The sequence below is a fragment of the Geotrypetes seraphini genome, chromosome 7 (genome assembly GCF_902459505.1).
Source record: "Geotrypetes seraphini chromosome 7, aGeoSer1.1, whole genome shotgun sequence".
Taxonomy (NCBI): Eukaryota; Metazoa; Chordata; class Amphibia; order Gymnophiona; family Dermophiidae; genus Geotrypetes; species Geotrypetes seraphini.
In genome coordinates this window covers 2,305,043-2,328,810 of record NC_047090.1, presented here as the reverse complement: position 1 = coordinate 2,328,810, position 23,768 = coordinate 2,305,043, and the positions used below count along the sequence as shown (strand labels likewise).

The 23,768-nt window shown below is 44.5% G+C and overlaps 1 protein-coding gene across 4 annotated transcripts in view; it reads left to right on the top strand.

The window, feature by feature from the left end:
• The window catches only part of CCDC87 (coiled-coil domain containing 87), a 220,106-nt gene that overhangs the window by 85,745 nt on the left and 110,593 nt on the right, over positions 1-23,768 (top strand). For all 4 annotated transcript variants that reach the window (XM_033951406.1, XM_033951405.1, XM_033951408.1 and 1 more), the window contains 3 exons: positions 3,562-3,710; positions 10,099-10,237; positions 19,302-19,496. In XM_033951406.1, the coding sequence (XP_033807297.1) occupies positions 3,562-3,710; positions 10,099-10,237; positions 19,302-19,496 (483 nt within the window). The remainder of the gene's footprint in view (positions 1-3,561; positions 3,711-10,098; positions 10,238-19,301; positions 19,497-23,768) is intronic.

Sequence of the window (23,768 nt, the reverse complement as noted above, 5' to 3'; positions counted from 1 at the left end):
TGAAAATTTTTTTCTTCTAGAATCATCATTCTATTTTTTATTTTTTATCATTCATTTCTTTTTCGTGATTTTCTTAAATTAGTAGCACCTATCTGTTTAAACGTTGGCTGGGGACTATCCGATATGTTTTGCCAATCTGGCTGTATCAAGGCTGTCCCCTATAATCGCCATGTCCCTCCATCTTGATCAATTGCTTCTTTACCAACTTGTACATGCATAATAGAGAATGACACGATGGCTGTTACCCGCGTCTAGCCATGGGTAACCCGCCGAAACGGTGGAGGAAAAAAAGTGCTCACTGCGGGTACGGGGACAAGGCCATCTACCGCCCCATGGAGCGTTGAATAGCCTTGTCTCCACAGTTAAGGGAGGGAACGCGTGCGGTCACCTCCCTCCTTCCTACCTACCGGCTGCATCTATCTCCCTCCCTCACCCTTACCTTCGTGGCGCATTACAGTGTATTTGTTCAAGCCACTGGAAACTGCCTGAAGCCGTGTGTGTCTGCGGGTGGAAGCTTCTCCTCTGATGCAGCTGGAAGTTGCAGACGCACGTGACTTCAGGCAGGTTCCGGTGGCTTGAACAAATTACACTGTAACGCACCACGAAGGTAAGGGGGGGGAGGGAGGGAGATGGTCAAAAGGAACAGACACTGAAGGGGATGGCAGGAGAGAAGGGTGGTGGTGGAAAGGAATGGAACAGATGCTGAATGGGGATGGAGAGGAACAGACATTGAAGGGAAATGTGGGAGAGACAGTGGGGAGAAGATGCTGAAGAGAAATGGGGAACAGAGAGAGATGGGGAGAAGACGCTGGAAGGGTAGAAGACAGAGATGCCAGACTATGGGGGGGAGCGGAGGGAAGAAGATGGGTGCCAGACCAATTAGGGGGTGTGGAGGGAGAGATGGAAGGGAGAAGCACAGTAACAGAGCAAATGGAAGATGCAGAGAGAAGGCAGACAGTGGATGGAAGAAATTGATTGAGTCGAAGATGAGGAAAGCAGAAACCAGACAACAAAGGTAGAAAAAAAATTTCTATTAATTTATTTTTTGCTTTAGGATAAAGTAGTATATTAGTTGTGTTGATAAAAATGTATAAACAAAGCCCTGCCAGCTGAACATCTCTTTCTCTAGTTCAGCAGCCAGAACTTTGAATTATAAGGAAGGCATAAGCTAAATATTGCAGTACTGAGGCTCGTGTATGGATGCTGCGGGGACACTAGTCACATGGATGGGGACGAGGTGGGGACAGTGGTCACGGGGACGGGGCCGTGACAAGGACGGTGGTCGCGGAGACGGGGTGATGACGGCGACAAATTTTTTCCTTGTGTCATTCTCTAATGCATAACTTTATATGGAATATTGAGCAGACAGATTTACAAAAATCTATTCCTGTGATTAAAGTACTACTTTCACCCACAGAAATTCTTAACATACTAGTGTTAAAGCCCGTTACATTAACGTGTGCTAGAAAGCAGCACCCTTTCCCTCTCCCCCTCCAGTTCCTCCCTGACTGTCTCTCTGTGGCCCCCTTCTGTCTCCTCTCCCCCAAGCAAGCTGTATGCCTCCCAAAACACCCCTCCCCCCAAAGCAGCCTCCTTTCCTTCTCGGCCTCCAGTTCCTCCCTGACTGTCTCTCCATGGCCCCCCTTCTATCTTCCCCCCAAGCAAAGCTGTGTGCCTCCCAGCACACCCCTCCCCCAAAGCAGCCCCCTTTCCCTCTCCCCCTCCAGTTCCTCCCTAACTGTCTCTCCGTGTCCCCCCTTCTGTCTTCCCCCACCAAGCAAAGCTGTCTGCCTTCCAGTACACCCCTCCCCCAAAGCAGCCCCCTTTCCCTTTCCCCCTCCAGTTCCTCCCTGACTGTCTCTCCGTGGCCCCCCCTTCTGTCTCCCCCAAGCAAAGCTGTCTGCCTCCCAGAACACCCCTCCCCCAAAGCAGCCCCCTTTCCCTCTCCCCCTCCAGTTCCTCCCTGACTGTCTCTCCGTGGTCCCTCTTCTGTCTTCCCCCCCCAAGCAAAGCGGTCTGTCTCCCAGAACATCCCTCTCCCAAAGCAGCCCCCTTTCCCTCTCCCCCTCCCTCCAGTTCCTCCCTGACTGTGTCTCCGTGGCCCCCCTTCTGTCTTCCCTCCCTCAAGCAAAGCTATCTGTCTCCCAGCACACCACTCCCCCAAAGCAGCCCCCTTTCCCTCTCCCCCTCCAGTTCCTCCCTGACTGTCTCTCCGTGGCCCCCCTTCTGTCTTCCCCCCAAGCAAAGCTGTCTGCCTCCCAGCACACCCCTCCCCCAAAACATCCCCCTTTCCCTATCCCTCTCCAGTTCGTCCCTGACTGTGTCTCCATGGCCCCCTTCTGTCTTTCCCCCCCAAGCAAAGCTGTCTGCCTCCCAGCACACCCCTCCCCCAAAGCAGCCCCCTTTCCCTTTCCCTCTCCAGTTCGTCCCTGACTGTGTCTCCTATGGCCCCCTTCTGTCTTCCCCCCCAAGCAAAGCTGTCTGCCTCCCAGCACACCCCTCCCCCAAAGCAGCCCCCTTTCCCTCTCCCTCTCCAGTTCGTCCCTAACTGTGTCTCCGTAGCCCCCTTCTTTCTTCCCCCCCAAGCAAAGCTGTCTGCCTTGCAGCACACCCCTCCCCCAAAGCTGCTCCCATATCGGGTCCTGTTCTCACCATTTAAAGAAAATCAGTGGCTTGTCCCAGTAAGTGGTAGTTCATTTTCTACAGAACTACCTGTCGTCAAATGGTACCTGAAATAAATATATTTCAACCCTCTGCTCCCTTAGTCCCTTGCCGCCCCCTTCCCGCGGTCCCGACAAACGTCCTTACTCCAGCAGGGGCCGCAGCACTCTAAACACGCTGCTTCGCGGCCTTCTACTGGACTGATTTGCTCTGCCGTGTCGGGCAGAGCAAATAAGGGCAGTAGCAGGCCGCGAAGCAGCGTGTTTAGAATGCTGCGGCCCCTGCTGGAGTAAGGACGTTTGTCGGGGCGGGAAGAGAAGAGGAACAGCGGCAAGGGACTAAGGGAGCCGAAGGGAGAGTCGGATGGGAGGCTGAACGGGGGTTCGGGTGTGCCGGGGAGAGGAGCGAAGAAGATGCTGACGACCAGCCAGAGAGATTCGCGCACATGCGCACTCCTACCTGAGGTGCCCTATATCTCACGGAAAACGGATACACGCAGTGGGAGTGCGCATGCGCGGCTTACCGTTTTATTATATTAGATGAATTTATGTATTCAGAACTTTTTTTCAGCTTGGTGCCTTTTTTCCTGCCTTCCAAAAATGTCCCATCCACCCCATTACAGTTCTCACTCAAAACCTCCCAGCTTGTGGGGGGAGAGGGGGGTTAATCCCCAATGGTGCACCAGCCAGCCTTGAGCCTGTGACCCTCAGTTTCAGAGGCAGCTACTTTCCAAATATAGCTATTCTGGGTCACATGGCTGCATATATTGTACAGGCTGAAAAAAAGCCCTGGTTACCCTGCCCCCTAGGATTGCCTCTGCATGAGTACCAGCACCTTTTTTACCTAGAAAAAAAGCACTATATTTATATAACTATTATAATACTATTATCTTACTTGTAGAGAAGCCATTCTATGCCTAATCTGGATTTGGGAGACATACTAGAAGAGGTATCAGAAGTCACATCGCCTCATGCAGAATCTTCTGCGATTGTTCTTGACTGGACAACATATGAAAATATAGAAGAATTGATAGCAGATGACCTTAAATGGTATTTGGTGCATGTATACTCATAAATCTTTTACTGTATAATTCAGATTACTTATTATTTCATTGGGGACAATTCATATACTGCAGGTGACTATTTTTATAGGATGTCTGCAATACATAATCATGAAATTTATATGTATAAAATGATTTTTTTTTGTTAATTTGCATAAGGCCCTATTCATAAATCATTTTATCCCAGGACAAACAGGAAGCCTATTCTCACATATGGGTGACGTCACCGACGGAGCCCCGATGCGGAGAGCCTCGCAAGCAGACTTGCTTGTAGAAACTAAAAGTTTTGAGTCAGCCGCACCGTGCGTGCGCGAGTGCCTTCCCACCTAGCGCAGGGCGCATCTCCTCAGTTCTCAGTTTTCCACGGAGCTGAGAAGTCCGTCTTTGACTCTCTGCTTTCTCTCACCGTGGTTTGTGTTTATTTTCTTCATGAATCGCTGTGTTCTTTTATTTTCTAGTAAAAAAAAAAAATTATTTCTTGCGTTCGACTGCCGGGGCAGGCCGCTCGGCTGCAGCCCATGGGCTTTGACTTTGCAGTGGCTATATTTCCTTCTATGTCCTGGCCAGCAACGGGCTTCAAGAAGTGTAGCATGCAATTTCCCTCACAGACCCACACCATTGGTGCCTCAAGTGCCTTGGGCCGGACCATCAACCGAAGTTGTGCGAGCGCTGTGCTACTCTTCAACCTTGAGCCCTTAAACGTCGTCGGATTTTAGTGGAGAAACTTTTCGGGATGGATTCTTCAACGACTCCCTTGACTTCAAAAGCGGCCTCGGTTCCACCTTCGACCGAGGGTCCTCCTGCCTCCACAACTCCGACCTCGAGCCTCATCAGACCTTCCTCGTTTGCAGCGGCTCTTTCCTGTATCGTCCCCTGCATCCTCAGGTCAGATATCTCAGCAGAAAAGTTCCAGTGGTTGTAATCAAGGTGGCTAAGACTTCCAAGTCGAAGCACATATCCACTGCCACTTTAGAACCTCCAGCCAAAGCAGGTGGTCCGGTTTCAGACACGGATCCATCCTTGCCGGCTTCTTTCCAGACCATGTTAGAGAAGCAATTCATTCAGTTCCTCACTAATATGTACCGAAGCTAGCTACTCTAATCCAGCCTGGGCATTCTGCAGACTCCCGCGAGGTTGAGCCTCTTCCTATGCCTTCGGCTGAAGCTTCACACTCTATGCAGGGTGCAGAGTCTCTGCGAGTGTCTGGTCAGGCATCTATGTACTTGAAGCAAGGAGCAGATTATTTGCATGTGCCTTGAGAGGAATCCTCACACTCCATACAAGGAGCAGAGTCTTTGGGAGTGCTTCGAGATTCCTCCACCAAACCTCCTGAGCTTCGATCTACAGCTTCTAGCCCCATCTATTCCCTGGTAGCAACGTCTGCTTCCATCTCCGGGGCGAAGTCTCCTTGGTCCTTGAAATCTGCTTCCAAGCACTACTCTCGTCGTCAATCAAGGCCTTCATCGAGGCATACCTCCAAGCATAGCTTTTCTTCCAAGGAGCGTCCTTCTTCAACTAAGCCTCGATCTATACCTTCCAGCTCTACTGGATCACCGACTTCTCGATCAAGGTCTCCACTTCCAGACCTCGAGGACTCCGTGGTTTCTATTGCTTTGTCCAACTCTCCTTATTCTTTTGATGCCTATTTTCCTGCCAAAGCTTCATCTTCGACCAAGGCTGCCTCGACGTTCTCGAGTCCCTCTCGAGGCAAAGCATTAGCAGATCAGCTATCTTTCTCTTCTTTTCTTCTTCAGGTGGCTGCAGACCTGGACCTTCAATTGGATGCTGGTTCAAAATACTCTAAGGAATATCTCGAAGTCATGCATCTTCTTCAACCTTCTGCAGTCACTTAAGCTTCCTCTTCACAAGCTTTTGTCTCAGACTTTTACACGATGCCTGGAGACTCCTTATGCTATTCCTGCTGTCCCAGGCAAGCTGGACTCCAGGTATAAAACTCTACATTGCAAAGGATTTGAGAATTCGCAGTTATCTCACCAGTCCCTGCTTGTGGAATTCTCCTTGAAAAGATCCCATCCTTCCAAGGTTTATGCTACCATTCCTCCTGGAAGGGAAGGTAAAACCACGGAGAAGTTTGGACGTTGCCTCAACCAAAATGCCATGATGTCCTCCAAAGTCCTCAATTACAATTTTCATTTTGTCACTTATTTCAAGCTCCTCATTGATCTCCTTCCAAAATTTCTCAGCTATTTAGATACTCAAAAGCACTTTGAGTTTCAAGAAGTCATAGCTACTCTGTCACAACTCAGATTACACTTACTTCAGTCTTCTTATGATGCCTTTGAGTTGTCCGCCAGGGAGACTGCTTGTTCTGTAGCAATGCGCCGCCTAGCCTGGCTTCGCACTATTGACATGGACCCTAATCTTCAGGACCACTTGGCTAATATTCCTTGTGCAGGCAATGACCTCTTTGATGAATCTATCGAGGCAGCCACCAAGAAATTGTCTGAACATGAAAAATCTTTTGCTTCTATTGTCAGACCAAAGCCTATGCCAGCTCCTGCCAAGCCTGCACGCCCTCCTCCAATTTTCCTGAGGCGTTTTGCTCCGAGAGCGGCTCCTTACACTCGTCCTCCTCTCAAAAAAACAGCAGACTCAGAAGCAACAGAAATCTCAACCTTCTGCTGCACCTAAGGCTACACAGCCTTTTTGACTGTTTAAAACAGAGCATAACCTCCACAGTTCTGTCTCTGACCTATCTTCCCCCCATTGGAGGTTGTCGCCATCATTTTTACCACCGATGGGAGACAATCACATCTGACCTCTGGGTCAATCATCAGGGAAGGATGCTCTCTTCATTTCACTCAGGTTCCACCACAGCTTCCTTCAAGAGATTATTCTTCCAGTCCATCACAGACCGCCGTTCTTCTTCAGGAAGCTCAAGCTCTGCTTTGTCTCCATGCCATCGAACTAGTTCCTTTGGAACAGCAGAACAGGGGGTTTTATTCCCGTTACTTCCTTGTTCTAAAGAAGATGGGCGATCTGTGACCCATTCTGGATCTCAGGGCTCTCAACAAATTTTTAGTCAAAGAAAAATTTTGAATGTTGTCTCTGGCGTCCCTTTATCCCCTTCTGGATCAAAACGACTGGTTATGCTCTCTGGATCTCAAGGAGGCCTATACTCATATTCCCATTCATCCGGCCTCCCGTCAATATTTCAGATTTCGGGTGGGGAATCTGCATTATCAATACAGATGATAATGCAGCCTTTGGCCTGGCTTCATCTCCCAGAATGTTCACCAAGTGCCTGGTAGTGGTAGCAGCAGCTCTACAGAACCATGTCTTCAGGTGTTTCCCTACCTAGACGACTGGCTCATCAAAGATTCAACATCTCAGGGGGTTATTGTAGCGACCCAACGAACTACATGATTCCTACAAAGTTTGGGATTCGAAATCAACTTTCCCAAATCACAACTTCAGCCCTCTCAGAATCTACAGTTCATCGGAGTTATTCTGGACACTATTCAACTCAGAGCATTCCTTCTGCAACAACGTCTGGAAGCTCTCCTTCAACTCTGTCATGCAGTGTCTTCCCGCTCTTCTATTTCAGCGAGATACATGATGGTACTACTAGGTCACATGGCCTCCACAGTACACGTGACTCCTTTTGCCAGACTTCACCTCAGAATTCCTCAGTGGTCCCTGGCATCTCAGTGGATGCAGGCTTGCGACCCACTTTCTCGACACATTGCAGTCACTCCTTCCTTGAGACAGTCTCTCCGCTGGTGGATGCTCTCTTCCAATCTCTCCAGAGGCTTACTGTTTCAAACCCCCCCCCTCATCAAAAGGTCCTCACAACAGATTCCTCGAACCTATGCTTGGGGCGCTCATCTCAATGATCTCCGTACTCAAGGCCACTGGACCAGTATGGATCGTCAGTACCACATCAATCTGTTGGAACTCAGAGCGATCTTCAATGCTCTCAAAGCTTTTCAACATCTTCTTCATGACCAGGTAGTCCTCATTCGGACAAACAACCAAGTCGTCATGTACTATGTCAACAAACAGGGAGGGACGGGATAATAATAATAATAACAGCTTATATACCGCAATACCGTGAAGTTCTATGCGGTTTACAAAGATTAAGCAAAGGTACAAATTGATTGACTTTAAGAGGGGAGGAAGAAAGAGGGTTAATAGGACAGGGAATCCATTTTTGAGGAGAGAGTGATCAATTGAACAAGTTAATCGCTATAGAGGGGAGAGAGAAGAGAGGATCAGTTGTCTAGATACTTTAGGAACAGGTGTGTTTTCAGACGGGACGGGATCTTCCTCCCTTTGTCAAGAAGCTCAAAGCTGTCTACATTCAAGGGGCGAACAATTGCTTGGAGGACAACTTGAGTCATCTTCTGCAACCTCACGAATGGACACTCCATTCCTCGCCTCTTCATCACATTTTTTCACAGTGGGGAACATCTCAGAAAGATCTCTTTGCATCGTCCCACAACTACAAACTGCCTCAGTTCTGCTCCAGGATATATTCTCATCGCCTCGAGGCAGATGCTTTCTTATTGGAATGGACGAATCTCTTCCTGTATGCATTCCCTCCATTCCCTCTCATTCTCAAGGCTCTTGTCAAGTTGAAGAACACTCATGCCACCATGATCCTGATTGCTTCTCGGTGGCCGAGACAACCTTGGTACTCCCTTCAACTCAGCAGCAGGGAGCCATATCTTCTACCAGTTTTTCCATCTCTGCTTACACAGAGTCAGGGATCTCTGCTTCACCCCAACCTGCAGTCTCTACACCTGACAGCTTGGTACCTCTCAACATAACTCCTCTTCAGTTTTCTCAACCTGTAAGAGACATTTTAGAGGCTTCTAGGAAGCCTGCCACTAGGCAATGCTATCACCAAAAATGGACTAGATTTTCTATGTGATATTTTTCTCATGATAAGGAGCCTCAATATTCCTCCTTATCTTCTGTTCTAGATTATCTTTTTGAACTTATCCACCTCTGGCCTCAAGTTTACATCGATCCGAGTCCATCTCAGTGCAGTAGCTGCTTTCCATCAGCCTATTGAAGGGAAACCCCTCTCTGCTCATCCGGTGGTTTCCAGATTCATGAAATGTCAAACCTCCTCTCAAACCGCCTCCAGTGGTTTGGGATCTCAATGTTGTTCTTGCTTTATTTCAATTTCTATCCCATTCTCCCAGTAGCAATAAACACAAGAGTTCACTTTTATATCATATTAATTACAGTTGCTTTTCCTGCCTCTCACAAGCACTGGCAAGTTCTTGCTCCATAGAGCTGTTTGCGGGGCAAAAGTTGCTGTGTCTACTTTTAAATTACTTTTTGATAGCACAAAAAGTATCCCTCAAAAAGAATTTCCCAGATATCACAGCAATTTTACAATCCCCAGTAATGCCACATGCTTTAAGGCTTTGATAACAGGAAAAAACAATGCTTGAGTCCCACATCAGAGAAAGAAACAAAACTTTCCTTTCCACAAAAGGCACCAAGCAAGGAGAGTAACAGGAAAAATCAGCTGTTTAAGCAGTCCCTTTCTAGCAACTTGGAGAAAATCTTGTCAGAACCACAAACTTTTACAGTATAATAGCTTTTTAAAGTTCAAGCCATAGGTCTCAGTTTTTCTCAAATAAAAAAGAGAAAAGCAAACAAACTGTTCACTTCCATAGCCTCAGTAGCTACTGGCTCTGGCTCAGTAACTTCCATGCTTTCAGTTCCTTCGCATGGCTCTGGAGCCTGCCATTCCATAAGGCCTTCTGACCGCTGTTTGGCCTGGAGTATGAGGAAAGACTAAAAATGTATCACATCAGTGATTTCTTTTAATACAATAGGCTGATTAAGTGATTGGTTATCAGATGTTAAGGTATTGTGAGGGAAATTCCTCAGGAAAGAGAAAGATGAAATACTAGAGTCTTACAAAGTATAAAGTTGTTTGTAGAAGGAATGAAATTGCTAAGATATTTACTACTACTACTAATCATTTCTATAGCGCTACTAGACGTATGCTGCGCTGAACACATTAAACTCCACCCTGCCCCCTTTTTTTTTTTTTTTTTACTAAGCTGTGGTAGAGGTTTTTTCTACGGCATAAAGCGCTAAATGGTCCAACGCTGCTCTGATGCTCAAATAATTCTTAAGAGCATCAGAATATTTAGCACTCCAGGCCACGGTAGAAACCTTTACCATTGCTTAGTAAAAGAGGTCTTATATTCAGGTACTTTCAGTGGCCCCTCGTAAGTTCAACTCAATTTTCTGTACATTCTTCCTTGTTTGAATTTGTATTGCTGATTTAATCTTTAATGGTTGCTTCAATATACCACTACTTAACAGTTCTTGTTAGACTCAATGGTATACTGTATTCTAATGCCATATTTATTATATGTCTACAGGTTGATGCAAGATTTCAGCATGAAACATTTACAAAGAGAAGTCCAGAATGATGAAACAGATATCCCTCCTTTAATTAAAGTATTAACTTACAACAAGAAACATGCTGCAAAGCTTGAAAAGTTGGAACAAGCTATAAAGGTAGTAGTACAGTATTAATGTGATGCTTTCATATCTGCTCTTGTAAATGTATCATTGTACGTGAGGAATGGAAAATAGTCGATGTAATACCAGTTTTTCAAATGGGCCAATACTGGATAAAATGATGAAAGCAATTAAGAGCAGAATTACTGAGTTCTCTGGAGCAAATACCTAACCACTTCTTCCTGTAGAACTCTCAAAATGTTTATTTTAAAAGTTGGCACACAATTAATCTGTAGCCAACAGATCCTGGTCCTTCAGTGGACCAGGTTTCTTGGTTGGAAAATTTTCAGTAACATCACCATCCAAAAAAACTCTACATCAAAGCTTTGGGGATGCATCTGGGTTAGGTCCCACTAGTTCTGTTTAGGAAAAAATATAGGTCCAAATTTATCAAGCTGCATAAGGGTTTTTTTTTTAATTGCAAAGTGCTGTGGGTAAAAGCTCTGAAGCTGTGATTTAAAAAAATACCTTACTCAGATTGATAAAAGGGGGGCCCATAGTTTGAAGTCCCTTACATATACTCAGTCTAGGTCCCACAGTACATCTTGCATTCATACTTTTATTAGATGTGCTGGACATCAATTTAAGGTCTTCTTGGCCTGAATCCCTGCTTACTAGTTAGTGTACCGCAAAACAGAAGTTGCTTTCATGCTCCCAACAGCAACAGATTCCAAGCTCCCACTCCCAACATGGCCTTTTTATAGTCCCCTCCACAAACATTACCAGAAAGGAACACCCACTTTAGTACCCATCCCCACTACATCGCTTTTCTTTGAATGCTTTGGGGGTGGCATGTCTTTCAGAAAGGTTTATATAGATTCCTTCATGAAAGAGCTCTGAGAATATTGAAAAATAATGGGAGAAAAGGCAATGTCCTGGTGTAGATTGCTAATAGGCTAATGGATAGGAAATAAAGGGGCATAATCAAAAGTGTGCCTAAGACTGAGGTTGGACGTTTTGTGCAAGACGTCCATAAACCCAGCAGGAAAAATGTCCATTTAATTTATTTTTATATAAATCTTTATTCATAAGAACATAAGAAATGCCTGCACCGGATCAGACCTGGGGTCTATCCAGTCCGGTGATCCGCACACGCGAAGGCTCAGCCAGGCGTACCTTAGTCATTCATATCCCTCAATGTGTCCTGCAAGAAGATGTGCGTCCAATTTTCCCTTAAATCCTAGAATGGTGGTTTCCTCCACCATCTCTTCCGGGAGAGAGTTCCAGGTGTTCACCACTCGCTGTGTGAAGCAGAACTGTCTGACATTTGTCCTGGCCGTGTCCCTTCTCAGCTACAGGCCATGACCTCTGGTCCGAGTCTGAGTCACATTTGCCAATGTGATTAACGCTGTTTCTTGCTCACCATCCTTTCCCCCTGCTGGTAAGTAAGCTTGCTCTATTTTGTCGATTCCTTTTAGTATTTTTCATCTTACAACAAGTTCATAAATATTAAGCAACTGGCACTGAAAACATCACTTGAAATTCTATCATTATATAATGGTAATATATATATTTTAATCCCTTCCCTCCCACCCTTCCTAAATTCTTTATTCGATTTTTCATCAAATATACAATATTACATCATTTGAACTTGTACAATATCATTTAAACTTCTATTATCTATTATTTGTTAATTGTTGATATGTATATTGTACACTTGTTGAAAGATGAAAAAATGAATAAAGAATTATAAAAAAAAATAAACTTCTATTATCATCTTAAATACATAAATTTATTCCCTCCACCCCCCACCCTTCCCACAAATAATGTAATCAAAAAAATCATAAAAGCATTACATTCATAATATTGATAACACCTTTAATATATACCACCCCCTCCCCATAATTATAAATGTACTTTCAGTGTAAAATGGCATCTAATCATTACAGTAAATTATCAATGGCCCCCAAACCTTTTTAAAATTATTATAATTCCCTTTTTGTAATGCAATTGTTCTTTACATTTTGTATATATGGTTCAACGAATTCCACCAGAAGGTGTAATTAAGTCTAGTGTAATTTTTCCAATTCCTGGTGATATGTTGAATGGCGACTCCTGTCATTATCAATAAAAGTTTATTATTGCTTGATGAAATTTGACTTTTTATTCTCATTGAGGTACCGAATAAAATTGTATCATATGATAGAGCTACATGTATTTAAGCATGCTAAAAATGAAGAACCTCAGGGAGGCTACCGCTATTGAGAACTTATGACTACCAGTATTTCCCACACTTCCATGCACACGTCCAATTTCCTAGAACCCCAACCAAAATCCATCCAATGCAACGTATCTTGCAGATATTCTTCCATTCCTGTGCTTGGTGTGTCATATCCTGAAAAATGCTTTTCGATGCTCAAAATCTTTTTTATTTTATAAATCTTTATTCATTTTTTATTCTTACATCAAGTGAATTATAAATAATAAAACAATTTTCACAAATCACTTGTATTTACAATCAAATATTCTTATAAGATAAAATAAATACCCCCCTTTATATCAATATTCCCATTTCCATATGATACATATTCCCATCCCAACCCAAATATAAACTACCCATGTGCTTAAGATATCTGATCATTAGAGTAAATAGTCAATGGTCCCCATATTTTTTTAAAATTATGAAAATTCCCTTGTTGTAACGCTATCATCTTTTCCATCTTATATATGTGGCAAACTGAATTCCACCAAAATGTATAATTTAACTTAGTATAATCTTTCCAATTTTGAGTAATTTGTTGCATGGAGACCCCTGTCAATATTAATAATAACTTGTTATTATTTGCAGAAATCGGACTCTGAACTCTCATTGCTGTACCAAATAATAAAGTGTCATAAGAGAGTCCTACATGATTTTCTAATAATTTATTAATTTGGGGCCAAATTAGTTTCCAAAAAGCAATTACACAGGGACAGAAAAAAATTAAATGATCTAACGTCCCAACTTCTAATCTACAATGCAAGCATCTATTGGATCTAGTGTTATCTAACTTTTGTAAACATGTAGGGGTCCAAAAAACTCGATGTAACAAAAATAACCATGTTTGACTCATAGATGCTGACCTTGTAGACCTTAATCTCCAAGACCAAAATCGTGGCCATTAAGATGCAGAAATTGTCTGTCCAATCTCAATACTCCAAATATCCCTAAGGCCAGTTTTCTTTTTTTATTTAAAAATCCATATAATAATTTATACCATTTTGCGGCTTGGTGTCCCCAAAAATCCGCCTGAAAGCAGTTGTGAAAACTCAAGCAGATTACCATTAGAAATAAGATCATCTAATGTCCTAATATTTGCCTGCATCCAATTCTTCCAAGCGATTCCAGCACCGCCTATTTGAATCTTGGAGTTTAAATATGTGACCTAGCGAGTTCCACCAAAAGCTATAATTCAGATGATCACAATTTTTCCAATTTCTCATGATATGCTGTATGGAAACCCCTGTCATAATGAGTAATAGCTTGTTATTGTTAGAAGATATTTGGCTCCTAACTCTCATTGATGTCCCAAATAGCACCGTATCATATAATAATGCCACCGGATTTTGCAACAAGCTATTTATTTGACCCAAAATTAAATTCCAAAAAACCTGTATCAATGGTCAATAAAATAGCAAATGATCCCAGCTTCAAGATGACAGTGCCAAACTTATGTAACTTCTGCTTTTTCCTGTTAATGACAGCATTATCAAAAAAGATTCCTGCCGCTAGTGTAGCCAGCAAGTTGTAGAATTTGTTGCTAAAAATTATGGGTTTAAAAAAGGTTTGGACATATTTATGGTGGGCTTGCCCCCCTATCAACTATTAGCCAAATCTTGAAACAGTTTTTTGTTATATTTGGCAGGATAAAATGTTTTAAAGAAATAAATAGACGTGGGAGTGCCACCTTTTGTTTTGGGGCTGTGGGAGTGAACACAGGGAATAAATTATGCCCATTAAGATCTTCCAGGTGTTTCCAAATGACCTAGATTAGTCACTGCCAGAGACAGGAAGCTGGACTCCAAGAAAGTTTGCTGTATCACAGTGTAACACTTTCTGTTACGTCCCTTCCAGATTCCATATGCTAGGTTTTTCAATTCTGCAAGCAGTATGAGCAGAAGTCTTTTGCTGTTGCTCTGCTTCTTTTTCTTCTTTTTCTGCTTCAAGTTCATTTAAACTTTGTTTCTCGGTGGCTTCAGTGCCTTGAGACACCCCCCCCCCCATCCCCGGTGCTCCGCTGTCGGAGAAAAGGACGCAGTCCTGCAGAGCCGGACTGCAGCTTCACAGAGAAACTTTAGTGTGCCACTGTCTTTCAGTGTCTGGGGCCTTTCCCGTGGAAGTCTGCTGGCCAGTGACTCTGTCACAGGTTTCTAGTGCAGGCTGTGTGTGCCTGGACAGAAACCCACCCGGGATTCAGGGCACAGGCTGCCTTTACCGCCCCCAACTACATGGCAGAAGTTCTGTGGGGGTGGGGGTTGGGGGTCAATCTTGGCTTCCTGTGCATTTGGAGCTGTTCTGAGGCAGAAAAGTTCTTTTTGCTCATTCAGCTGCTGAAAATCGCTGACAGGCAAAGGTACTACAGACATTATGAGTAATTCCATTATTATTCACAGTTTCTGTGGGTGGGTAGGGTTCAGGTCCCCCACCTCCTCAGACCCCAAATCACTATTTTTTATTTTTGCCAGTTTGGGTGCAAATTTGTTACAGCAGCCATCTTGGATTTTAAAATAGATTTTTTTTTCTAACTTCTTTTTCTGTCTTAAAAAACCCTCAATTTGATTTTTAAAAATTGTTTGAGATAGACTCCCTAGCTTCTGATCTATTGAATTTGTGCAGTGTTTGCGCCAGATAGGTGCTGGATCAGCGTCCGTGTACCATGTGCTGTAGGAATTTGAATTTCACCTCCTTCGCAGTCTCACAGGCTGGGAAGCTGAACTGGGTCCGTGACTAGAATTTCATCAAGCAGTCCTTCTGGCTACTGGTGCAAAATGTCAGTGTTCCAAGTCTGGGGACTCTTGTGGAGTGCATGTTTTTCAACAGCTCCCTGCCATGGATGCAGACTGTGACTTTTCACCAGAATTTATTCAACTTCTCTGGAAAGCTTTTTCTATGGACCCAGTGTGATCGGCATGGCAGGCAGGCCATCTAGGCCTGTTATGCCAGTGGCACAGCTTCCTGTGGCAGATCTCAATTGCATTAGTTTCCAATCAGTTGTGATGCCTCTGCGATCTCCTGATACTGCTTTGGTTTTAGATCCTTCAGAAAAGACAGGGAACAAAACTTAAATGGTGGAAGTCAGAAAAATATTAAAATATATATACTGTAGTTGAAACTGACTCCAATAAATTTTAATGTCTACAGTTGAGTGATCAACAAAATTTTCAGTATGCTCAGAGATATGAAACTCCAAGAAGGAAGGGGGTTGCCCCCCTTTTTTCCCCGGTATGAGTTTACTGTCCAGTCATTGTGAACTTTATAGTATTTGATCATTCTCTGAGACACAATATATGTATGTAGTTTATATTATTTGTAACTGACTTTGTTAAACTGGTCTTCTTAAATAAATCTTTCTTTTTCTTTGTATTAATAATTTCTCTTGATTTGCGTATAGACAGAGATATCACCAAATGATTGCATAAACACTTCACTTATCTTTAAATAATCTGGGGGGTCCTAACGTGGCCCCGTTTCGGAATCTGCTTCAGGAGACCCAAATGAAAAATTCTCAATTGGTGCACAAGTATAACCTATCGGTTAAAAATCCTGTACAACTTACAAAGATACGACCATATTATCAGCATAGTTTTGTTTCCTTTCTCATTGCTGATATTCTCAAAGAGTTTAAGCTAGATCCTCTTCCTTCCACTTCTCAGTCCTCAGTCCTGGACCACTCTAAGGAGTTGTCTGCCTTTTTTCCGGCTCACCCACAGCTTCTTCACAATTGCTTCAGACACAGTGGGACTCTCCAGAAGGCTCTCTGTGATCTTCTAAAAAGCTATGTTGAAGTTTTGTCCGTTGGTGACTGAATTTCTGCAGGTTTTAGAACAGCGTAAAGTGGATAATGCTGTGGTGCAGGTAATCAGATGTACAGCTCTCCCTAGTGAGGGGGATGTGATGTTTAAGGTTTCTCAGGATCGTAGAATGGACATTATGTTGAAAAAGATTTCTGAAGTAGCGACTTTGGGGCTGAAGGCAGCGGTTGCCACTTCCTTTACGGCACGTGCCTGTCATTCCAGATTACGCGGTATGTCCTCTCCGGTCCTTCCTTCTTGTCCACCGCTTCTCATGGATGGGGTGGATTATGTAGCAGAAGTCCTTTATGATCTCATTCGAGTTCTTGACAAGGTCTCAGCTTATGATGTGTCTACTTGTCGGACTCTTTGGATCTGTAATTGGGCAGGGGATGCTTCCTCTAAGGCTACTCTAAGTAAACTTCCATTCAAGGGCCAGCTTCTATTTGGTAAAGACCTGGATGACCTTATGACCAGTGTGGCTGAACACCGTCCTAAGTCTCTCCCCATGTATAGGTCTCAATGGCCTGTTGGAGGGGATTGTAGCAATTTTCGTTCCTCCTGTAGGTTTCGTCAGGGCTTGGGAGGGGCACAAGATAGACTTATTTTGTCTACTTCTAGAGCTCTTTCTGGATTCCCTGGTGGGTTGTCCGGAAAAAGAGGTCCGAGTTCGCGCTACTGTGCAACGTCTGCTGGACATCGCAGTGATAGAATCCGTTCCAGAGCAAGAATCGGGCTTAGGCAGATACTCCTTGTACTTTGTAGGGGTATTTCCGTATTCACACCTGCAGGTTAGGCCTCTATGATGTCATCAAAGCCTGAACCATTGTCTCAAGAAATCTTTCTGCTGAACAAGAAATCTTTCCAGCATGAATTGCAAGAAGAAAGAAGTACACAGCTTTGCTGTTTCTGCCTGATGCATTATGGGTATGTACCAGAATGTTATCCTATGCAAGGACATCTATCTGTGCCTTCATAATGGGACTGTGTGAGTCTTGGAGAAGTTATCTGTTCTTATCTGTCTAACGGCCCTGGGTCTACTAGCCTATATGATACTTTCCACAGAAAGGCTATTCATCCAAGTTCTGTTTCTGGATTGGTCCGAGGAAGTCATCTGATGAGGTCCAAGTGAGAAGTTGGTGCTAATTAATTAGTTAGTCTGTGTTAAGGTGCGGGGGAACTCACATCTTCCCACAGGTGTTCTGCACGTAACCTTTTCTTTTAATAATTAGACCTGTAAGTTACCTCGTGTGACTCTCTGCCTAAGAGAGAGAAATTCAGACTTTTAAACAGCTCTGAATTCAGTACTAAAAAGGAACTTGTTTGCTGATGATTTATTGCCTTACCCAGGACGGACGAACACGTGTACCTTTAACAAGGATTTCCTGCATCGCCTTCAGCTAACAAGAAGAAGTTTCCATTTCACCTAATTTGTGCTGGAGGCCTGATTAATTGGTGAGAATACGGAATTTACACTCTTATCATCTGGGTTAGATAAGGATCCGATTGTGATAGGACAAGGGTTGTAAAGTTACCTGTGTGATAATATAATCATTTGCTAATCAGGGATTATTATTATTATAAGGAATTGTGTAGTGTGTGTATAACAATTAGTGTTACTTAATTAGCTAACAATTGTGTTGTGATAATTATGTACTGAGTTTCATTTATTTAATCAGAGATATTGCAGCTGGCTTGTGAATTATATTTTTCTATTTTCATAATAAAGTATTTCTCATTAGCCTGGGTGTGTGTCGTGTAAACAGGCAATAAAGCTGAACCTGGATCAGAGTTTATGGTTTTCCCTAGACAAAACTAACAGAGACGTAACTTGTTTATGAAACTGCTTAGTCTACCATAAATCTTCCTACAACTTCATCATGCTAAAGAAAGGCACAGAAGGCTGGAGGTCCATTCTGGACCTAAAATCAGTCAACCGCTTCTTGAGGGTTACCAATTTCCAGATGGAGACCGTGCAGATGATCATAGCAGCTGTCTCTCCAGGAGAGTTTCTGGCATCCTTGGATCTCACAGAGGCTTACCTCCATATTACAATTTACCCAGAGCATCGCAGGTTTCTGTGTTTCCATGTTCTGCAACAACATTTCCAGTTCACCATTCTACTCTTTGACCTTGCCACTGCACTTCGCACATTCACCAAGGTGATAGTAGTTGTGGTGGCCTTTCTCCACCAGCAGGGGATCCAGGTTCATCCTTACCTGGGTGACTAGTTGATTTGAGCTCAGTCTCGTTCAGTGTGTGTGAGTTCAGTGGAAACGGTGGTTTCTCAGTTGCAGGCATTGGGATGGATTGTCAACTTCAAGATGGATACGGGTAAACAGGTTTCATCGGGGAACACCTGGCTTGGCCTCCGCGTGTGCGGGTCACCGGACTGGATGGATCAAAAAGGTCTGATTCGGTGAAGGCATTTCTTATGTTCTTAAGAGCAATTTGACACCCTCCCAGACATTAGAGTATCTAGGGCTCCTCTTCAATACCAAGAACGGTCGGGTTTTTCTTCCCGAGGCATGCAGACAAAAACTTCAACTGCAGATCAGAGCTCTTCTGGATTGCCCAGCTCCCACGAGAAACGAAGTTTAAATGAGCTTTAAACAAAAAAAATAAAAAACAGAAGCAGAGCAACAGCAAAAGACTTCTGCTCGGACTGCTTGCAGAATTGAAAAACCTAGTATATGGAATCCTCCAGGGACTAACAGAAAGAAGATTATCGAAGGTTTAAACCTAATCTTCCATTGAATGCTTTTATTACAGCATAGACAAGTATATATTGCCTGACAGACTGAATTCACATTTTATTTCTGTTCTTTACAGGATAAATTTAAACACGTCAGAAGTACCAGGTTTTCTTGCTTATTTCTAATAAACAATTTTTCCTTCAGAAATTAAAATATCAGGTCAGATAAAGATACACCATTTCAAAATTATACATGCAAACTGACCTACAGGTTTGATGTTCTGTTAGCATTGATATTTGACTTCTTCTTAATATCCAAAACCAGTATTTTATGTGCAGCTTTTCACAATGTTTTTGTATTTCATTTGATATTAGGACTTAGATGAAAAAGAGAAAAATGAAAATTTGAAAGAAGGACTGAAGCTTGAAATGCTGTTACATCCTCATTCTTATGAATGGGATCGTAAAATAACTGACCAACCCTTTATGACAACATCCAAAGACAGAAAACCTTTCACTACGAGTACATTTCAGAAATACTCATCTGTATCCCATGATTACCTAGAAGAGGTAACCAGACTTTCAATATTATGTGTAAAGTCCTCATAATTTCTTCCACTTTCTTTGTATTTATGATTCAGTCAGAACAAAGGCTAGGATCTGGTGTCACAAGCCTTCATTCATCACCAACCCAAGGATATTTTTCTATATTTTATGTCTTCTTTCCAACATACTTTATAGAAATATAGAAACATGACAGCAGATAAAGGCCAAATGGCCCATCTTGTTTGCCCATCCACAGTAACTATTATCTCTTTCTCTCTCTAAGAGATCCCACGTGCCTATCCCATGCCCTCCTGAATTCAGACACAGTCTCTGTTTCCATCACTTCTTCTGGGAGACTGTTCAATGCATCTACCACCCTTTCTGTAAAAAAGTATTTCCTCAGGTTACTCTGGAACCTATCACCTCTTAACTTCATCCTATGCCCTCTCATTGCAGTGTTTCCTTTCAAATGAAAGAGACTCGACTCATACACATTTATATTACTTAGGTATTTAAACATCTCTATCATATCTCCCCTCTCCCGCCTTTCCTCCAAAGTATACAGATTGAGATCCTTAAGTCTGTCCCCATATACCTTATCATGAAGACCACACACCATTTTAGTAGCCTTCCTCTGGACCGACTCCATCCTTTTTATATCTTTTTGAAGGTGCGGCCTCCAGAATTGAACACAATATTCTAAATGAGATCTCACCAGAGTCTTATACAGAGGCATCAATACCTCCTTTTTCCTACTTGCCTTACCTCTCCCTATGCAACCTAGCATCCTTCTAGCTTTCGCCATCACTTTTTCAACCTGTTTGGCCACCTTAAGATCATCACATACAGTCACACCCAAGTCTCGCTCTTCCGTCGTGCACATAAGTTCTTTACCTCCTAAACTGTACCGTTCCCTCTGGTTTTTGCAGCCCAAATGCATGACCTTGCATTTTTTTGCATTAAATTTTAGCTGCCAAATTTCAGACCATTCTTCAAGCTTCGCCAGGTCTTTCTTCATGTTATTCACACCATCTGGCATGTCTACTCTATTGCAGATTTTGATATCATCCGCAAAGAGGCAAATCTTATCTGACATCCCTTCAACAATATCATTTATAAAAATGTTAAAAAGAACAGGCCCAAGAACAGAACCTTGAGGCACACCACTGCTTACATCCCTTTCCTCAGAGCGATCGCCATTGATTACTACCCTCTGTCGCCTTCCACTAAACCAGTTCCTGACCCAGCCCGTCACTTTGGGACCCACCCCAAGGGCACTCAGTTTATTTATCAGATGTCTGTGTGGAACACTGTCAAAGGCTTTGCTAAAATCTAAATACACCACATCTAGCGCACATCAAGAGGAAGGGAGCCACGGACCGCGGCGTTTCTCTTGCTTTTATTTGCTTTCTTTTGGTTTCACAGCGGAGAGGCAGAGGGGAGGAAGCCGGAAAAACAGAGGGGAGGAGGACTAAGCAGGCAGGCAGACTGGGGTCGCGGCGAGAGCTAGCTCCACCCCCCCCCCACCGCATCATAGGTCGCATCGGCCCGGGCTCCCCTTTAAGAGGAAGGGAGCCGGGGCACGAGGCGGACCGCGGCGTTTCTCTTGCTTTTATTTGTTTTCTTTTGGTTTCACAGCGGAGAGGCAGAGGGGAAGAAGCCGGAAAAACAGAGGGGAGGAGGACTAAGCAAGCAGGCAGACCGGGGTCGCGGCGAGAGCTAGCTCCACCCACCCCCACCGCGTCATAGGTCGCATCGGCCCGGGCTCCCCTTTAAGAGGAAGGGAGCCGGGGCATGAGGCGGACCGCGGCGTTTCTCTTGCTTTTATTTGTTTTCTTTTGGTTTCACAGCGGAGAGGCAGAGGGGAAGAAGCCGGAAAAACAGAGGGAAGGAGGACTAAGCAGGCAGGCAGACCGGGGTCGTGGTGAGAGCTAGCTCCGCCCACCCCCACCGTGTCACAGGTCGCATCGGCCCGGGCTCCCCTTTAAGAGGAAGGGAGCCAACGGCGCCCAGCCGTTCGGCGCGCGGCAAAGGCGCTCGCCTTAGCGAGAATGACTTTGCGAAGGAGCCTTGAGAAGGAGCCCAGGCAGCCCAGCAGCAAACCTCATTTCTAAAAAAAAAACAAAAAAAACCTAACTTTAAAAAATATAAATAAAAAGTACTTTTCTCCTCTTCTCATTCTTCTCTCTCTCCCTCTCTACTCTTTCAGCTAGCTGCACGCCGGGCACCACTCTCAACCACCGAGGGACCATAGGAGCAAGGAGAAAGGAATGGAGGCTACAGGAACCCAGCGGAGCTACCCAGTATACTGCATCGAATGTCGTATGTATGACTACCTCCCCTCCGGGAGGCGGGCGTACATAAGCAGTCGATGTCAGGAACTGGATAGCCTGAAGAAGGAGGTCAGGAGACTGCAGGTTTGAGTACAGGAACTGGAGGGACTGTGCACCATAGAGGAACAGTGCTGGGCAACTGAAGACACCGCCAGAGAGGACCACATCACGGAACAAGTTAGAGAGCTCGAGAAGTTCATGAAGGAGGCTTGCAGGATGGTGGAGGCACAGGATCACCAGCTCATCAGGAGAGAACTAACAGTCAGACGACAGAATCCACCAGACACCATGGGAGTAGGACCTTGCAGAAAATCTGGACAGGCAGATGAGGAGGAGACCCAACAGAACCCGGAGGAAGGACTAGCTGACTGCGCCACTGACACAGACCTGAGACCAGAGAGACAGTTGAGGAAGGGGAGATCTGCTATCGTAGTAGGAGACTCAATCCTGAGAGGAGTGGGCAGTCACATAGCTGGAGGGAGAGAGGACCGACTAGTGACATGTCTCCCTGGGGCAAGAACGAAGGACGTCATCGACAAAATTGAGAGGATCCTGGAAGGGGCCAAGACGGAGGAGACAGCTATAGTAATCCATGTTGGAACCAATGACGTCAGCAGGAGGAACTACAACAGGACTGCACTAACTGATCAGTTCAGGATCCTGGGGAGGAAACTGAAACTGAGGGCAAGGAAGATAGCCTTCTCGGAGATCCTGCCAGTACCGAGAGCGGACGCACGGAGGCAGAGCGAACTACAAGCAATAAACGGTTGGCTCAGGAGATGGTGCGAGGAGGAGGGTTTCCTTTTTGTTCGGAACTGGACAACCTTCTTGGGAAAGAATAAGCTCTACAGGAGAGACGGACTGCACCTGAGCACGACTGGGACGAGGATGCTGGCACGCAATGTCCAGAGCGTCATAGATTTGGCTTTAAACTAAGGAAGAGGGGAAAGCTGACAGTCAATCTGACACATCGGACAAAAGTATCCAATAAGGATACTGAGCAAGGACATTGTAAAAGGGGCTCGGGACTGAGTGGGAATTTTTGGAAAAAGGACCTAAGGAAGCAATACAAGGGCCCAGGGCCAAGGACATTGAGCGAGAACATTGTAAAAAAGTGATCGGGGCTGAGTGGGAATTTTTGGGAAAAGGACCTAAGGATGCAATGCAGAGGACCAGGGCCAAAGATATTGAACAAGGGCACTGTAAGAGAGGGCTCAGGACTGAGTTGAAATTTTTTGAAAAAGGACCAAAAGACGAATCGCAGGGGTCTAGAGCACAAATGAAATAGGTAAGCAGGACTAACAGAGAACAACGGGATCCAGAGGGACAACCAAAAATGGGGATACAGGCTGAGGACGAAACAGATACACCACAGGAGGAGGATGACCGAGACGAGGCTTGGGGCCTAGCAACTCACGAGGGGGACGCCAGGAGTGCCAAACCACGAGGAAAACCAGCAAGAAAGGCGAACAACCGGGACTTACATTGCCTGTACACAAATGCTAGGAGCCTAAGGGCTAAAATGGGAGAGCTGGAAGTCTTAGCCAGCAAAAAGGGCCTAGACATAATTGGAGTCACAGAAATGTGGTGGACTGATGACAATAAATGGGATGTGGCTTTATCAGGGTTCAAACTCTACAGGAGAGATAGGTCACACAAAAAGGGTGGAGGAATAGCGCTATATATAAAAGATTCCATACCGTCAACCAGGATGGAAACAACAGTAAGGGCAGATGACTTGGAATCACTATGGGTTAAGCTACCAGGAGGAACAGGAGCAGACATAAAATTGGGTCTGTACTATCGCCCACCTGGACAATCAGAAGTAATCGACCAAGACCTGGAGGCCGAACTGAGGCAGTTATGCAAAAGCGGAAGTGTGGTGGTGATGGGGGACTTCAACTACCCGGGAATAGACTGGAGCATTGGGCACTCAAACTGTATGAGGTAGACCAAATTCATG